This window comes from Lepidochelys kempii, chromosome 10, assembly GCF_965140285.1.
Source record: "Lepidochelys kempii isolate rLepKem1 chromosome 10, rLepKem1.hap1, whole genome shotgun sequence".
NCBI classification, from domain to species: Eukaryota; Metazoa; Chordata; order Testudines; family Cheloniidae; genus Lepidochelys; species Lepidochelys kempii.
Genome location: NC_136389.1, coordinates 26,073,211 through 26,092,354, shown reverse-complemented (window position 1 = coordinate 26,092,354; position 19,144 = coordinate 26,073,211). Strand labels below are relative to the sequence as shown.

The window sequence follows — 19,144 nt, the reverse complement described above, 5'->3', positions numbered from 1 at the left end:
ACTATGGCACATCCCCCGGTGTGTCTCCCAAGGGTTTTAGGGAACATCCTGTGTCAGCACCAATTCATGGGTGCAAGCCCCCCAGCGGCCGCCAGCCCGTTCGAGACGCGGGGCGCTGGAGCTGACTCCCCTTGGTGCCCACGCGCAGGTGGGGAGGCTGCAGGAACTGCTGGGCAGCCCGGGGGCAGGCCAAGTACCCAGGGAGCTGCCCAAAGCCAGGGGCGGAGGCGGGTTAAAAGCGAGGCCTCGGCCCACTGAGCCAGGCTCCTTAGAGGTGAGAATCCAGCCTAGCCCCGCCCCTTACCCAGGGGGCCCTTGGGTAAGTGGTCGGGCAGCAGCAGCATCCGGGTCCCTGCTGCCCCGCTTTGTTCCCCCTCTGGCTCTCAACAGGCCACGCCCCTGATCAGGTCCCTCCCTCCCCCCACCGCCTGGGCGGGACGCAGGGTGATGGCGTCATGGGGGAGCTGGGGCTGCCCCGTGGCGGCGGAGACAGCCGCCTTAGCTCTGCCGCGGGAGGTGAGCGCCGGGCCGGGCTCCCCCAGGCCTTGGTCCCTCCTTCGGCTGCGGTCCCGTAACGCCGGGGCGGGCCGCCGGGCCTCTTCCCCACAAGCGTCCATGCCTGAAACCCCGGGCTCCCGGCGGTGGCCGCGCCCCAGTGCCCCGGGAGACCGCCGGGGCTGGGACCGCCGGGCCTGGGGAGCTGCCGCAGCCATGGCGGGCTGTGCAGAGGGGGCTGGGAACGGGGGCGGATTGTCTGTCGCCCCCCGGGCGCCGCTGTCCGCGAGAGCCCCGCGTGGCTTTGTTTCTAGCAGGTCTGTGACCCCGGGCACCGCTCGCCCCGCTCTGCAGGGAAGGGAAACGCAGCCCCCAGAGCAAGGAGTTCTCCGCCACCTTGGGCAGCCCGGCGTGTTTTGTTGGGTTAGCTCAGAGTGTTTTGGAGAAAGAAGTCAGTTAGCAAACTCCCCTTGTCATCAAGAAGCAACGGGGAGATGAGGCACGAGTCCAGCTTTTCTTTACAGCTTGCCTTTATGGCTTACCACCTACTTCTTTGAAATAGCATCTCACTTCCTTGCCTGAAATATGGAGAAGCCTGCGGGTGGGGAATGCCCAAAGTACAGCAATTGCATCCCAAGTTGTGAAGTGTAGCTTGTAGCGGTCCTTTCCTTGTAGGTCTTGTGTTCGCTAGGGAATTTTATACCCCCCTCCAAAATAAAAATAAAGAAATCGTTCTACTTTCATTTTACTACTATATTTGGAAAATAAGGAGTTTTTCTGCTAATGTGAAACAAAATATTTAGTTACTAATTCTGGTCATTTTTATTTGTCTAGTAAGTTTACCAGTGGTAGTAGCTATTCAAACTGAAATATCATTTCATGTTCATTAATTAAACAGTGGTTCATATGGTTCTGTGACTTTTTTTTTTTTGAGTGAGCTAACTATTCCATTTGTTTGTCAGCAAATCAGTTTCATTTACAAAGTATAGCCTATGAAATACTTCTCATCTCAAAGTGATAAATGTAGACAGAAAAAAGAAACATTTTCTAGTATTCATAAGGATTACACTCTAGTTTGTGTTCTGGGAGAAGATTCAGCACACGGCCTGCGTATTAAAAATCCCAGAATAAGAATGAGTTAAGATGGACATGATACAAATGAAGTGGGGTAAAGAGATGTTTAATAAGAGATTACATTCTATTTTTGTTCTGTGACAACAAAACAGCTATTATGTTCTCAGAACATTTCTATGCTGTAATACTGACACACAGCTTTTTGGACTGGAAACACTACTCCTAATTTAAAACAAACAGAAAATCAAAATTTATGTCAGTTCCCATGGAGGAAAAGCCTACTCCTTATCAGGAAAGCACATAGAGGGGTTTGGGCCTCATTTTGTGGAGAAGTGCACCAAGCAGCTGAGCTTTCATGAGAAAAGGGAGCATATCTATTATTTGAATTTTAAAGGACCAACCAGTGGTGGTATCCTTAGTGGCCTGTCCCTGTTGTGATACTTTTGTCTCTGAGAAGGAGCCTATATGATGTGTGCTGGACTGGAAAGTTGACTGTTGGCAGCTACACCAAGAGTTATAAGCCACCTTGTGTATATCTTGTTTTTAATTTTTCCCAATCTCATGTATCTCGTCAGAAATGCATTGAGAAGGGTAAACAGGATTTTCTGTCACTCCATTTTCCACCTTAGTTATCATCTCCTTCCACTAGAATGTGTAACTTTTACATGTGAAGAGAGAGGCAGATTCTTTAAGAGTCACGGGTAGTCTGGGGGGAGTTTACTTGCTTGAGAAGACACATAGAAGCCCAGATTTTATTTGAAATAGTTTATACTCCTTGCTTTATTGGTTACAAAGACCGAGAGACAAAATACAGGATACTTTTGATCCCTTCTATATTCACCCCAGAGCTTACCGCATTCTTCTAGTTTCTTATTTTCTACTACGGTCTACACATCAGCTTCCCTAACACCTCTGATAAAAGACCACATTTGGGAACATTTTTTTTAAGTGCATTTTTTCTGATTCAGATACAGCTCTAGGTTAGAATAGACTGTCCACAAAATGTATAAGAAAGGGACCAAAAGTTTCCATTTTCAAAAAGAGAAACCAAACAGCTGATGTTTGTGTCTGTCTATCCACAGGATCACAGATAAGGTTCAAAATTATCATGTAAGTTACAGAGATTTTTAAATGTTGAAAAACATTTCCACAGTGAGGGGTTATTTTCTATTAATGTATGTTTGCGCCTCTGTAGAGGGAGCATGGTTTAGCCCTCGACATTAGTGCTCCTAAGCATGTATGGAGGAATGACGAGAAAGAATGTAACTAATATTTTAAAAATCTCTTGCCCTCTAATTCTGAAGCCGTAGGGCAGAAAATCAGATTTGTCAATGCTTATGTTCACTGCAAGATGTTGAAATACTGATGTTGCCAAGAGTTGGGGTTTACTTTGCTTTTGTAATGAAACATTTAGACACACTGGCCACAGCTTGCAACAGTGACTGGTGATTTTGGGTGCCCAAAATGAAATGCATTAAAGTTGCCAGACTTTTTGAAAGTGCTGAGCACCCACCATCTAAAAATCAGGCCTTTTAAAGCTGTCTCAAGCTGGCCACCAAAAGCCATTAGTCGCTTTGAAAACTTTGATCTGTGTATGTATGTACCAAAGTAAAGACCTGTTTGATGTGGTTTCAGAATGTGGTACAATTTTTTTTTACACAGCTTCCCTTTCCAAATGGTTTGGTGCAAGATTTGTGCCAGTCAGCCTGGAAAACCCGGGATTGTGTATTGACAGCACATTGAAGCCTCGGTTTTGTAGTGGACAGCATGAGATGTCAGCAACTTTACTGAATGCATAAACGATATAATCTGTAGTTTTTTTCTTATAAGGAATTATATGGCAACTTTTAAAACTACCAGACTATAACTCAAAGCTATATTTATATTTATTGTTTTTACAGTGGGCATCCTGCTTTACTTTTTTTTTTAATATCTTATTGGAGAGTGATGTACTAAGTTTGCATGATTCTGACTTGCCTGGGATCTTCACCATAACTGTCTTATGAAGTTATTCCAATGAGCAAACATTTTAAATAAAATGTATTGAGAAGAGAAGCATCTCCTGTTGTGACAGCATTTCACAAGGTGCTGTCGTCTTGTTGTAGATGTCCCTAGCATACTATGGTAGATGTGGCAAAGAAAAAGACAATGGATGACATCACATTTAGAAGCAACACTGTACTTTCTGATGTTCATCTACACACCCCAAGCAAAAGACATCTCATGGTGCGATTGAATACCGTTGGACAGCCAGGTAATGTACAATCAGATGGTGCTTAGAGTTTCACCATTGGTAAAATGGGGATAATAATATCGACCTCCTTTGTAAAGTGCTTTGTGATCTACAGATGAAAAACTCAATATAAGAGCTCAGCATTTATTTATTTATCGTATCTTAAATTTATTTGTAACCATGAAACCTGGTGTCAAGGATTAAATTAAATTCTTAATTGGACATTAAAAATTTGCCTTAAGACAGAAATGTCAGCACTAATTGTATTTAGTTATAAAATATTTTAAGAGTTGTTAACGTTTACAGAGTAACATATTTCACTGTAATTATAGTGCCAATTTTTCCAGCTACAGAGAACTGTCTCATAATCTGGTTTAGCTCTCATGTAAACTAAGTGATTTATCAAAAAAATACTGTTATGTTTATTTTGATATTTTATACGGAAATAAATTTAGAAAATGCAAGTTTCATATTGATTCTGTCTTTAATCTTTCATTGTTTGTCTTTGACGTCCTTTTTTTCTGTTTTTGTGTTAGTATTTCTGTCACAATTCCAGCTCCTTTTGAACAAAAATAATTGGGAGTCTGAGAGAAAAAATGAAAAAGAACTTACAACAGAAAATATGGGACACCAAACCAGAGATGGGAAGGAATTGTGTGACAAAGGTAGTAATGATCTAGATTTTCTCAACAAAAATGGAAGAGAAGCAAATAATTTTAAAGGGATAGAAGCTCTGCTGGATGATGACGGGGATTTGGAAGTGGTCAGAAAACCTCAATATGTGCCTGATCCAGACGTGGAGGATCTTTCAAGGGACAAAGTATATCCCATAATTCTGACTAAAGGAGGAGAAGATATTTTTGAAGATGTAAAGCAGGAAAGTACCTGCAATAATATTATTAAAATAGGTAAGCAAAGCTATAGGCTGATACACAGACATTAATCATTTACTTTTGTTCATACAAAAGAAAACATGGGCTATATAATACAGCAGTAGCAGTTATTTTATGCCAAATGAACAGGTATTGGCAACTTGATTTGCTTTTACTTTGATACTTAGTTGAGTAGTAACACTTTAGTAACTCGATATGAAATTTTCTTTTTGAAAATTAAATTCCCCATCAACCAGGTGTCATGTAACTCAGGTAGTTCCTGACTCTCGGCACCCATCAAGGCTCTGAAATATAGCTATTATGGCCTTTAGTTGTTGCAGAGCATAAACTCAAGCTTCAGATTTAGAATCTTTTCATTTGCTTGAAAAACAGACACTTTCTTCTCTTTTTAAGTGTAGTTTTTATGGCTAATCTGGTTCAAGTGGGTTCTCTTCTTTTTTTTAATTTATAATAAATCCTAAAGTATGGGGGGACACGTAAACATGTTGGTGTATACGACAGTTTGTATTGTCAGTTAACCTTTTCTGGTATTTATCAGTAGTGCAAGAATGTGATCTACTTATATTTGACTCTTTCATGTTTTAGCTGCTAAATCAAAATGTTTAGGTGTGTAGTTCTTTACATAGTATGATTATTCGTTCAGGACTAAGAGCTCTGTGTAAGGTGGAAAGCTTGTCTCTCACCGACAGAAGTTGGTCCAATGAATGATGTTTACCTCACCTTCTTTGTCTCTCTAATATCCTGAGACCGACATTGCTACAATAACAGTGCTTCTGTTACTCTATTTAAAACTCCTTCGTAAGGAAGGGGATTGATTATACAGAGAATCAGAATTTGTCCGATGGTTTCCAGGGATCCAAAATTCCAGAAAGCTTTTTCTGCTGAACTATACCGGTTTAAGATGTTACTGAACAAAAGCTGCTGACATTTGGCTCTTCAGTGGAATATGTGATCTTAGTCCATTTGTTGGAGGATAGTTGTCCACCTCTCAAACCACTATTATAGCTGGCACTACAATAACATACTTTTTAGTAGTCTCAGAGTCCACAACAAAATATCTCTCATCCATAGAGTTTGTCTTTTTCAAGTCAGGATTGAGGCAGGTTGATAAATTACAAAATAAGCTTATGCTACCGCTGCCTGTAGTCCACCTGTTATCTGGTTAAATGGAAGATCTGTGATAAATGTTCTAACATAAAAACAGCCACTTATAAATACCTATTCATTGTTATGTTACTGTAAACAGTTCCTTGTTTATGTTCAGAGACTGCATGTATAGTGTTAAGCACCCTACTTTTTACTGTGTTTTATGAGTGAGTCTAAAAACACAAATTTTAAAAATGCAACTTAAAAAGAATATGATCCCAGACGGTAAAGATAGTGTCCTTTGACATTAAGTTTAAAAAAAATCTTTAGCTATGACTCTTATTTATGTTACTTGTTCATTTAAAAAAATGTTGTTAAAGTACTTGTTTCATTTTTTTGCTTTCATTTTACCAGAGCATACAATGGCAACACCATTGGAAGATGTTGGTAAACAAGTATGTATCTTCTTCATGGTATCCTGCACTTCGTGAACTGTTCATCAGAGCCTTAACTTTCTATGCCTTCTGCTTTCTCCTGAAGGTCTGGCGAGGAGCCTTTCTTCTTGCAGATTATATCTTGTTCAAACAGGACACGTTCAGATGTTGCACAGTACTAGAGCTTGGAGGAGGAACTGGAATTACAAGCATTGTCATGGCAATGGTTGCGAAGACTGTGTACTGCACAGGTACTTTGATGCAACTATTTTTAATTAAACACTAACGTGAAAAAAGTCTAATTGTGTAGAAGCACAGGAAATTTGAATGAAGCATCTCTTATTTCTGCTGGTTTTTTTCCGTTTAGCCCTTTTTTCTTTTTTTTTCTGATTATACATACTGACACCAAGTAACAGGTTCTTGATTTCTTGATAATACCATGCAAAAAATTTCTCAGTAGATGACACAAAAAAGAAGTGGTGTCTTACAAGTGTGAAATGGAATCAGGATCTTCATTTTAGGGAATAAGAAAAGGAGTACTTGTGGCACCTTAGAGACTAACCAATTTATTTGAGCATGAGCTTTCGTGAGCTACAGCTCACTTCATCGGATGCATACTGTGGAAACTGCAGAAGACATTATATACACAGAGACCATAAAACAATACCTCCTCCCACCCCACTGTCCTGCTGGTAATAGCTTATCTAAAGTGATCATCAAGTTGGGCCATTTCCAGCACAAATCCAGGTTTTCTCAACCCCCACCCTCCTCCAAAAACCACACACACACAAACTCACTCTCCTGCTGGTAATAGCTCACCCAAAGTGACCACTCTCCCTACAATGTGCATGATAATCAAGGTGGGCCATTTCCAGCATAAATCCAAGTTTAACCAGAACGCCGGGGGGGGGGGTAGAAAAAAACAAGGGGAAATAGGCTACCTTGCATAATGACTTAGCCACTCCCAGTCTCTATTTAAGCCTAAATTAATAGTATCCAATTTGCAAATGAATTCCAATTCAGCAGTTTCTCGCTGGAGTCTGGATTTGAAGTTTTTTTGTTGTAAGAGCGACCTTCATGTCTGTGATTGTGTGACCAGAGAGATTGAAGTGTTCTCCGACTGGTTTATGAATGTTATAATTCTTGACGTCTGATTTGTGTCCATTTATTCTTTTACGTAGAGACTGTCCAGTTTGACCAATGTACATGGCAGAGGGGCATTGCTGGGACATGATAGCATATATCACATTGGTGGATGTGCAGGTGAACGAGCCTCTGATAGTGTGGCTGATGTTATTAGGCCCTTTGATGGTGTCCCCTGAATAGATATGTGGGCACAGTTGGCAACGGGCTTTGTTGCAAGGATAGGTTCCTGGGTTAGTGGTTCTGTTGTGTGGTATGTGGTTGTTGGTGAGTATTTGCTTCAGGTTGGGGGGCTGTCTTTAGGCAAGGACTGGCCTGTCTCCCAAGATTTGTGAGAGTGTTGGGTCATCCTTCAGGATAGGTTGTCTACAGCCAAGCTCTGTGATACAACCGCATTTGCTCCAACCCCTCAGACAGAGACAAACACCTACAAGATCTCTATCAAGCATTCTTACAACTACAATACCCACCTGCGGAAGTGAAGAAACAGATTGATAGAGCCAGAAGAGTTCCCAGAAGTCACCTACTACAGGACAGGCCTAACAAAGAAAATAACAGAATGCCACTAGCCGTCACCTTCAGCCCCCAACTAAAACCCCTCCAACGCATTATTTAAGCTGCATTCTGGTTAAACTTAGATTTATGCTGGAAATGGCCCACCTTGATTATCATGCACATTGTAGGGAGAGTGGTCACTTTGGATGGGCTATTACCAGCAGGAGAGTGAGTTTGGGTGGGGTGGGGGGGGACACGACGGAGGGTGAAAAAACCTGGATTTGTGCTGGAAATGGCCCAACTTGATGATCACTTTAGATAAGCTATTACCAGCAGGAGAGTGGGGTGGGAGGAGATATTGTTTTATGGTCTCTGTGTATATAATGTCTTCTGCAGTTTCCACAGTATGCATCCGATGAAGTGAGCTGTAGCTCACGAAAGCTCATGCTCAAATAAATTGGTTAGTCTCTAAGGTGCCACAAGTACTCCTTTTCTTTTTGCGAATACAGACGAACACGGCTGTTACTCTGAAACCTGTCATTTTAGGGAATGTTACATTTTTACATTGAATTTAAATAGAACATGACTGGGTAGCAGCTACATTTCTCGTAAGGAAGCTAGCTGTGTACAACAGAAAGTCCTGATTATTTAGCTTGTCTCTAATGTACAGAATTTTGGAAAGTTAGCTTCTGTATATTTTGTTTTATTTGCGCAGCTTGCATAGTGTCTCAAACTTGATTGATACAGGCAAATAAAGAACCAGTTCTATGGCTATTTTTGTATTCGTTTGCAGATCTTATTTTATTGACAGATATACCATTGAAATTTCAGCTGCACGTTGGAGATAACCTTGTCAGTCAATTAGGTATTAGCTTAGCTTTTGCTAAAACTGCAGTTTTAAAACAAACAAAAAGTCTGAAAAAGACAATACTAAGAACAACTAACATTGTGGATCCTGCCTAAATTTGTTTTCCGAAGAAATGAATCTGCCTTTGATTGTAACACTCTAGAAAACTGTTGTTTTTACAAAAATGATTGTTCTTATGAACAGAGAGAGCCTTTCAACTCTAGGTCTCCTGTTCAGATACATCCTAAATATTTGACTGCTAGTTGTCTGTGTGAAAATGTTTGGCAGTCTAAGTTCACCTCTTCATGAAGAAGTGTCCAGATCATGACATTTGCTCATCACTGCTGGCCTTAATATTGGGCTTTGTTATTGGCAGTGTCAGCAGAGAGCACAGGAACTATGAATAGGCCCTGGAGATTAAGCTATCCTCTCATCCCAAGAAGGAGTCTATCACGTAGGTCAGGGCTTCAGCACATTCCGAATATAATATTGTTTTCAGTACAATTATCAGTTATTTCCAGATGTTGGTGAAGATCTTCTGGCTATGTGTGAGCAAAATGTAACATTAAACAAGCATCTTACTGAGCCAGCAGGTAAGAACCATTTGTTATTTCTCAATTGCTAGTTTGTGCCTTTGTCAGTAGAACTGTTCCTAGAATATACAGTGGCGGCCATATAGGTTGATGTCACTATCCAAATGTTTACAAATAATGAAACTTTTTATCATAATTGAAAATATGTCTCATAGAAACAAAGACATGAAAACTCTATATAGGGTCCACATTGCGGTTGCTGCTCTTCTGAGCACAGCGCAGGACTCTTTCAGGGCACTGCTCTCTTCCAGTCAGATACAGGCAACCATGGTTGCTGCACAAAGCTATTGTGTAATACGGAATCCTTCAAGAGTCACCTGGAATAATTGGGAGTCGTGGAAGTCTTTGGGCCAAAATCAGCAGTGTTGTAAATTGAGTGTCAATGGTGAAGTGGTGTAATAGTTTCTCATTGGAATGTATAAAACAAATGTTAAAGGGTTGGAAGGGAGCTATCTTGCAGGTAAAATAGCTAACAGGAGCGCATAAGGTAAAGCAGGCTCCCTCTTCTGCACTTCTCCCATTGTTTCCTTCTGCATGTGTAACTATCTGATTTGGCTGAATGCCAAATCAGTTCATGTCAATTTTTTTTTTCACTTTTTCCACCATTTTTCCACTTACAGCACCACTTCACTGCTGATTTTTGGTCCATGATCTCCACTAAATTACCATCTGAAGGGTGGATGCAGTTAATTTGCCCATCAGCTGTAGGTTTTTTATGATGTTTTTGTGTGTGTGTGTATGTACAGGAGGTGAAGTTAAGGTAAAAGAGCTGGACTGGCTGAAAGATGAGTTCTGTACTGGTAAGTAGTTGTGATGCATTTAGTTCAAACTGTTTTCCATGATAGTTTTGAAATAGTTAAACGTACTAAACTGCAACTAACAATTCTTCAGTTACATCAGGTTCGAGTAAAAATCACTTTTTAATAAGTCGGAGTGGCCCCTTCTGAAATTAGTGATCATTTCCAAGAGCAGGAGTATTGAGTTACAAAAGTCTGCATTAAACCAATAAGTGTCACAGTTCAGTGGGTAATTGCATCTCTTCTCCCTCCATGGTTTCCTTAAGGGTGCCCCCTTAGGTCTCAGGCCTCCAGTCATCAGTTCTCTATGGGCAGGGACTCGCATCCCTCCAGACTGGGGTGGACACGCTTGCAGTCTTATTGCAATTTACTGTGCTTATCCCAGCAATTCTGACCTTAGTCTTATTCCTGCCATTCTGCTATCTCCCAGGGGCTATGAGAGTGACCACCCAGCTTTAAGAGTATAGTACATTTATTTAGGACAAAAGCATTACATGAAAAAACATACAAACCAGTATATTCTACACTCATGCTAAGCCTACCACGTGGAGACACTGGTAGGTTTCCAGTCCTTCAGACTCTTTCAACAGTGTTTTGACCTCCTGGTTATAGTCTCATCTGAGTTCAAGGATCAAATGAGGGACCCTGAGTCAGTTCAGGCTGCCCCTTGTTTCCAAAACCCCATTCTTTCCCTACGGTGCCTCTTGAACCTGGTCAGAACCAGTATGTGATGGGGCGGGATCTGAGTTACTACAGAAAATTCTTCTCTAGGTATCTAGCTGGTGAATCTTGTCCATATGCTCAGGGTTTAGCTGATCACTATATTTGGGGTCGGCAAGGAATTTTCCTCCAGAGCAGACTGGAAGAGGCCCTGGAGGTTTTTCGCCTTCCTCTGTAGCATGGGGCACGGGTCACTTGCTGGAGGATTCTCTGCTCCTTGAAGTCTTTAAACATGATTTGAGGACTTCAGTAGCTCAGACATAGGTGAGAGGTTTTTCGCAGGAGTGGGTGGATGAGATTCTGTGGCCTGCGTTGTGCAGGAGGTCGGACTAGATGATCATAATGGTCCCTTCTGACCTTAATATCTATGAATCTATGTGCAGTACCCTCCGGGGGGGTGGTACTTCTCTGAAGTTGCTTATCTGTCCTAGAATCTGCAGAATTTATCCCTCATAGATTGTAGTTCCTCTCTGCATGGAGCCAGAATGCAGTCCCTAGCTCCCAAAGATCTATGCCATACTTAGAGATACCAAAGTCGATGAATATTCCATGGGACTATAGTGTCTGGCATTCCTCACTATAGTAGTCTTTTGAAGTTTTTGAAGTTTTTATGCTTCCAAGATCTTAGATGGGTCACATTTTGATCTTATCTTAATGTTGTTGTGAAGTGTGTGTAAGCATACATAATGCACGTCATGCACATACACTAATGCCCAATCTGTTGACCGGCTGGCTGCAAAACACATCTATTCTTCCAAACCTTTAGGAAGGGAAGTGGGGTGGGGTGGCTAGAACAATTAAAGTAGCTCTGTGATAGGATGCATGCAATTTTTTGTGAGGTTTTTGGCTGGGAGAGGATTGGGGGTTTTTTAGCTGAACTTATGATACTTTAAATATTTGGCAAGGGCACATAGCTGGGGATCGTTCTTTTTGTTCTGAATAAATGAAAATCAATACAGCTAATTTGGGGGCAATGAATATCAGTATCAATAAAAGGGACCTCTATTTTTCTTGGGTTAAAATTGTAGGTTCTTTACAATGAAGTTGTCATCACTGAACTGTACAAGCAGCTGTATGCAACAGACTACTACACTTTCTTTGGACCCTGTCTCAATGTAATCATTCAAGCAGCAGTAATGGGATTTAATGCCTTCAGAAAAAGTAGTGCTTCTCTTTTACGATTAAAAAAGCCCCATTCATGCAGATGGAGTTTTGAGAGAAGAAAAAATTACTATTCTGGTTTTGGACTTTACAGGCTGACTCCTAACTTTATTGAATATGTAGTAGCAATGTTGCCTCTTGGATAGTGTCTTTGGACATTTAAAAATCCAGTCTATCAGTATTCCTATACCTAAAATGCATAGCTGAAATTAAGTAGGAATTTTGATCAAAACTCACATTTATTTATGTTTTTGTTTTTTCTTTGTTGTGATATTTCTTTTAATCGCTTGAGAATCAAATATTCAGATCTGCCTATGTGGTGGTAAGGGATGCAGCAAGACTTTATACTCATATAAGCAAAACTTTGCACCCCAGGCAACCGATTCTGAGAAGAATCAGTCATACTAGAGAAAGGAAAGCATAGCACTTCATTGGAGTGGGGTTTGGAGCTCCTGAAGGGGATAAGAGTTTCATGTAAACAAACTCATCAGTACCCAACCCCAAGGAGCCTTCTGTGAATTCTCATCCACTCCTTTCTCCACATTGTAGCTTTTACTGCTGCCCTAGTAACAGTTGTGGGAGATAGATTATTGTGGGTTGGGGGCAGTGGAATGTTCATTCGATAGGCCAGATGCCTTTTGCATTGACCATGCCAGAACTACTAACTGTAATATGTAAATTATCACTTAAATCAGATTCTGTACCAGATGACTGGAGGATAGCTAATATGACGCCAATTTTTTTAAAAGGCTCTAGAGATGATCCTGTCAATTACAGGCTAGTAAACCTAACTTCAGAACCAGGCAAATTGTTTAAAACGATAGGAATCACCAGAATTACCAGACACATAAATAAACATAATTTGTTAGGGAAGAGTCAACATGGCTTTTGTAAAGGGAAATAGTGCCTCACCAATATATTAGAATTCTTAGAGGGGGTCAACAAGCTTGTGGACAAGTGGATTCCAGTTGATATAGTGTACTTGGACTTTCAGAAAACCTTTGACAGGGTCCCTTATCAAAGGCTCTTAAGCAAAGTAAGCAGTCATTGGATAAGGGGGAAGGTCTTCTCACAGATCAGTATCTGGTTAAAAGATTGGAAACAAAGGGTAGGAATAAATGGTCAGTTTTCAGAATGGAGATAAGTAAATAGTAGTTTCCCTCAGGGGTCTGCTCTGGGACTAGTGCTATTCAATATATGCATAAATGATCTAGAAAAAGGGGTGAACAGTGACATGGCAAAGTTTGCAGATGATACAAAACTACTCAAGATAGTTAAGTCCAAAGCAGAATGTGAAGAGTTACAAAATCTCAAAAACCTGAGTGACTGGGCAGCAAAATGCAGATGAAATTCAGTGTTGATAAATAAAAAGTAATACATATTGGAAAACATAATCCCAACTATACGTACAAAATGATGGGTTCTAATTAGCTATTACCACTCAAGAAAGAGATCTGAGTCAATGTGCAGCGGCGATCAAAAAAGCTAACAATATTAGGAATGGGATAGACAATACGACAGTAAATATCATAATCCTTCTATATAAATCCATGGTACTACCACACCTTGAGTACTGCGTGCAGTGCTGGTTGCCCGTCTCGAAAAAGTATATTAGAAATGAAAAAGGTACAGAGAAGGGCAACAAAAATGAAGGGTATGGAACAGTTTGTCTATGAGGAGAGATTAAAAAAACAGACTTTTCATCTTGGAAAAGAGATGACTGGGGTGTGTGTGGGGATATGATAGAAGTCTATAAAATCATGAATGATGTGGAGAAAGTGAATAGGGAAGTGTTACTTACATCTTCACATAATGCAAGAACCAGGGGTCACCTATTGAAATTAATAGGCAACAGGTTTAAAACAAAAAGAAGTACTACTTCACACAACGCACAGTCAACCTGTGGAACTCATTGCCGGGGATGTTGTGAAGGTCAAAAGTATAACTGGGTTTAGAAAAGAATTATATCAGTTCATGGAGGAATGGTCCATCAGGTGACTATTAGCCAAGACGGTCAGGGATGCAACCCCATGCTCTGGGTGTCTCTAAGCCTGACTGCCGGATGCTGGGACTGGACAGTGGGATGGATCGCTGGATGATTGCCCTGTTCTGTTTATCCCCTCTGAAGCATATGGCATTGGCCACTGTTGGAAGACAGGCTACTGGGCTAGATGGACCTTTGGTCTGACCCAATATGGCAATTTGTATGTTCTTTGTTATAGACCCTGAGGCTCCCTACAGTTGGTCTGAAGCAGAGATTGCTGATTTGCATGACCACACCACGGTGATACTAGCAGCTGATGGTAAGAGAATGTAACCGAAGCCAGGGACCTTGATGAAAGTGACATATGAATGTGCAAATGTCAAGTATTTAATCTTGAATAGGATAACTCAGGTTTTTTTTTTTTTAAAAAGTAGACCAGATCCTGAGCTGATGTAAAGTTTAATTGACTTCAGCGGAGTTATGATAGTCTTCACTATCTGAAGTTTCTTGCTGTCTTTCTTCAAAAATTATAGATTATAATTACAAATTAGAAATTGGAAACCTTTTTGAAACAGCCTGTTCTTTCTTTCTAAACTTGGTAACAAAATATGAATAAACTGTTTAACGGGAGCAGCAACTTGAAACTTAGTAAATTTTTTAAAACAGTTGCAAGTAGTTTCTTGAACTACATCTGCCCAGAGTCTCACTGCCAACTTGTGCGGTTTTCTTACATGTTTTTCTCTGTCCTGTTGCTGAGTGAAAGACTCATACAAATAACAGAACAAGCAAACAGACTGACCTCACTATATAGGAGAAACAGCGAAATATTGGCAATGAAGTAAATAGACTGATGGGACGTGTTTCTCTGATGTTTGAGTTATAATTGTCATAGGTGTTACTTCTAACAATACTGGGTAAAAAAAGTTTCAGGCAGTGTTGTGATTGTATAGATATTCTTTTACCACATACGAAATTTTAACTTCTCTGAAGCAAATTTGTTGTAAACTGAGCACGGTTCATACAGTCAGTAGTGAAGTACCACGCCTTATCTCTCAGAAAATGAAAATTATCTAGATAGTATTTTTTGAACTCTGTACCCTTCACTGTAGACCTTGGAAAAAACAAGAGAAATTTTTTTCCTCGAAAACCATGCCCTTTACTCTTTTTATGTAATTTGATCACACTTTCAGCCTTTCGTTTGTATCCTAAAGTGGTGAATATTTTCTAGTGCAGCTGTTCTGCAGTATGTTTCTTAGTAAGTAGTGCCTGGATTTGTTGAACTCAGTTGTGTGTATAAGTCCTGCCTAGTGTCTTTAGACAGTCAGATCAGGAGGCAACGTTTCTTATACATCATATGATTACGTTGCTGATGATGTAACCAGTCGCTGGATGCCTTTTTTTGGCATACTGTATCTTTTCACTTTAAGGAACTTGATGGGCCTGATTCTCTTCTCACACAAGTTTAACTTTTGAGTTCAGCCTCATGATTTATATCTCCTCCTTCCTTTAAGACATACAGTAAGGTATTTCTTGGTTGGGAGAGAGCCTGTTTATAGATAATGCAAGTTGCCAGACTAATGATTTGCATTGACATTTGAGAAACCAGTGAAGGCTTGACAAAAAGCAGCTGTGATTAATATAGCAGAGTCAGTTGTTGCCATTAAAAGCTCTTCCTACTTTCTCCTACACTACTGTCTGGATTTGTCCTAAAGATTGTTCATTAGAAATAATCTGCATAAGTAAGGATGATTGTTTTGTGTTTAAAATCATCTATGACTAAAACAGTCAAACGTTCATCGCTATGTTAATGTTTCTTTTGTATTTTAGTTTTTTATGAAGATGACTTAACAGATGCTTTATTCAAAACACTGTACAAAATCACCCACAACTTGAAAAACTCTTGCACAATTTACTTATCAATAGAAAAGAGGTAAGTGCCACCTTGACCTTCCTTAAGATCTTTGTTTTTGCTTCAGATCTTTTGATTCTCATTAACTGATCAGACATTTCAATGAGTATTCAGTGCACAGTATGTTCTTTAGCCTCCAAGCGTTCTCAGGTTCTGAACCTACAAAAGTCATGAGAAAGAGTTATGATTCTCTCTCATTGTTCTCGCTATGTGTCATGTCATGCTATCCTTGGGTAGAGTTACGCAAATGTAGCTAAATGAGAAAAAGGCCTAAAATTGGTGGGAAGGGAGGGTAGTTTCTTTCTTTGAGACAGAAATATTATCCAGAACTGATCAGTATTCTGATCTTAATTAAGATAACACACTTGCTATGAAAAGAATATGGTCATTATTGTTTGACATCAATAAAAAGAATTTATATTGCATTTTCTCTCTGCTGCTATATTTGGGGAAGTTAAGTATCTATTTAAGATACAAGGGACAGGGAAAATGCTTTGAGATATCACTTTAAATGGATACTTTCTTGCCAGGCTGAACTTCACCTTAAGACATATGGACATTACATGTGAAGCTTACAATCATTTTCGAAATACTTTGAATGATCTGGAAAACTTACAAGATAGCAAAATGAAATATACTTCTGAGCCCATTAAGCTTGCTTTCTGCCAATTTCTCGTTTATGAACGGATTGAGCAACTGGTGAGTGTAGTTTATCACACTAAATGTAATGTGTTAAGAGAATTACTTCAAAAAGTTTTCAGTTCAGTCAATATAGTGAGTAAAAACACAAAACAATTCACCATTTTATTTACGTTCATAAAGAAGCTATTTGTTGTCCAAGAAATTACCTTTATATTTACATTTTTTATGCTGGGCTATGTCACAGCATATCAAGGTTTTATGAATTACATACCCTGGCAAAGCTTATGTTGATAAGCTTTATTTTACCTTTGAGTAAATTAATATAATCTGCATCATAAACATGCTCACTAGAGCAACAGAAAACATGATTTTCAGAGTAACTACAAAACAGAACTAAAATATTAATTTATTTGCTAGTAAATGTCTAAAATAGTGCCATGGTATGTTTCTCTATGTAAGAAAAGCTCCTTTCCACGTTTCGAATAAAAAAAAACCTTTGCTACTTAAAGTGTACTGAAAAAGAGATCATATCAAATTATTAATAAATTTTAATAATCTTAAAAATTACCAGATGCAGTAATTTTTAAATGGTTTCCTTATTTACTTATTTTACCAGAGGGCTCTGTTGTCCCAACTGTATATAATTTCAGTAATACCTAAAGTCACGTAGAGAATGTAACCGTTGGTACCATTTTAGATGTTAATAGTGATTATCTGTTGTTGCAGAAAAAATAAGTAACCTTGAACTAGATTTTTAATCTCTTGGAGGTTCGTAAAGATTGTAACTCATTTGGTCAAATATTCTGTGTTTTTCTTTTAAAATATCTGTCTGTAATAGGACCTGATTTGGACGGAACCCTAGTTTCATAGTTAATTTTTTTTTTTATTCAGCTTTGATATGTACAATGACCAAAGCCATAAGAAATAACAACATACTGTTTTTGTGTTATATATTTTCTAGGTCTCATATGCTTCATAAATGTTTTTTGCCAAAGATTGTATTATGATCGTGTTGGTCTTTAGTGCTCTGTATGTAATAAAACCGTAATGTACTGTTTCCATTCTACTTGAAACTATAAGTGAAATCTCTAATCACAATTTAAAATATGGTGGTGATAGAGGACTGCTTATAAATTACACTTGTGACCAAGACAGTCTTCTTTCTAATGTTCCATTTAGCAAACACACATCTGCTCTACTGTTCATTCTCCAGAAATAGAGACACTTTTCAATGTCTCCTGTTCCTCACGTTTTTGTAGTAAAATATATTGAGTGCATGTATATATTCAGTTACACCCTTGAAGGCTGTATGAGGAACCATTTGCAGAACCAAGCAAAAAAACACAGAACAAGTTATCAGCCAAAACATACCTTCTGCAGACCCCAGAATTTGTGAAATTATTGTAATGACATTTAATTTATGGCAATGTTAATTATTTAGAATACTGAATTCCCTTGCTAACTTCAGGAATAGGTAGATTCAACTTCTCTTGCTGTAGCTAAAAGGTACAAAGCTCCAAGAATAATAGCTAAATTAAATTAGTCTTCAAAGATACTTCTTGCCTTATGCATGCTGCAAGCAAATTTATGTAACGGGCGGATGTTGAAACTAATTTAATATTCCTTAATAATTATCATGTTATAGTGGCCTGAGTGCATTCTAAAAATACACTTTTTTCCCTTTGCACAGGAGCTGTGGAAGATCATTGCTGAACCACTTATGTGACCTCTTTCACATAAGACAGCTGAAGACCTTGAGGCAGAAAATTAATGCTGTTCTACAAATAAAACAATGTAGAGTTTTTTCCAGAAGATGTGCTCCCAATGGAACCATAAGCCAAGATTTTGATGCAGATTTGCCTTAAACTAATTAAATATATCTTGTAGCACTTAAAGGATGATTTCTTTATAGTTTTTAATGATGCTGTTTTTAAATTGCTCCTCATAGTACAGATCTGAAAACTACTCTTAACTACTTCTATCAACTTTGTGATGGATCCACAGATACTGGCTCTCTAACAGTCATGATAAGGTGTCTTTACTCCTGGGACCAGTAATTTTTTTTTCTATGACTTTGTCCCTGTACACTAATAACCACCCATCCAACCTCTTTCCATGTTACAGAAGTGTCAATCTCATACACTTACATTTATATCTAATAATCAGTAAACTCAGAGCCAGATTCTACTTCCATACCAGGTTAGTATTCTAGACACTTGTGGAGTGATCTGCAAAAGGCCCAACTGCTTTTCACCAGGTGGTTGCTCTGAGTTGAGGAAACAATCTATTTTTAAAACTTCAGAATGAACTACGAAAATGGAGGACTACCTTTTCGCCTACTTTGACCTTTCTAGTGTAGAAGCCAGGATTTCAACTGATGCACAGAGTTCAGGTTTTGTATGCCTCTCTCTGGAGCAATTCTGCTCGCATCTTATGCTGTTCAATCCCTGCTAAGCTGAGGGTGGCATGAATTGTCCACCCTCTTTCAGTCCGTGGAATTCTAGCCTCACAACATTCCTGTGGGTGGGTGAGATTTTGGGAGGAGGAGGAAATTAGTGCCATGGAGCCTCTTTTGCATTGCCCACTCACATATTCTTGGACTTCTTGGCTATAAAAATAAAAGTAGCGTTTGTTGATC

At 39.4% G+C, this 19,144-nt stretch overlaps 1 protein-coding gene across 6 annotated transcripts; it reads left to right on the top strand.

Annotated features, from left to right (window-relative positions):
- The first annotated feature begins 430 nt into the window (after positions 1-430).
- Positions 431-18,401, top strand: METTL22 (methyltransferase 22, Kin17 lysine). 6 transcript variants are annotated; one of them, XM_073362492.1, is made up of 12 exons: positions 524-812; positions 2,652-2,679; positions 3,675-3,823; positions 4,339-4,710; positions 6,196-6,236; positions 6,322-6,466; positions 9,222-9,293; positions 10,040-10,093; positions 14,194-14,274; positions 15,783-15,885; positions 16,395-16,563; positions 18,197-18,401. In XM_073362492.1, exons 3-12 carry the CDS (start codon positions 3,691-3,693, stop codon positions 18,230-18,232), a joined length of 1,206 nt encoding a protein of 401 aa, XP_073218593.1. In that variant the 5' UTR covers positions 524-812; positions 2,652-2,679; positions 3,675-3,690; the 3' UTR covers positions 18,233-18,401. The 6 variants fall into 6 exon arrangements, with proteins under 6 accessions (XP_073218589.1, XP_073218595.1, XP_073218591.1 ...); XM_073362488.1 differs by lacking the exons at positions 524-812; positions 2,652-2,679 and adding an exon at positions 431-516; XM_073362490.2 differs by lacking the exons at positions 524-812; positions 2,652-2,679 and adding an exon at positions 438-516 and having other exon boundaries at positions 3,471-3,823.
- The last annotated feature ends 743 nt before the right edge of the window (positions 18,402-19,144 follow it).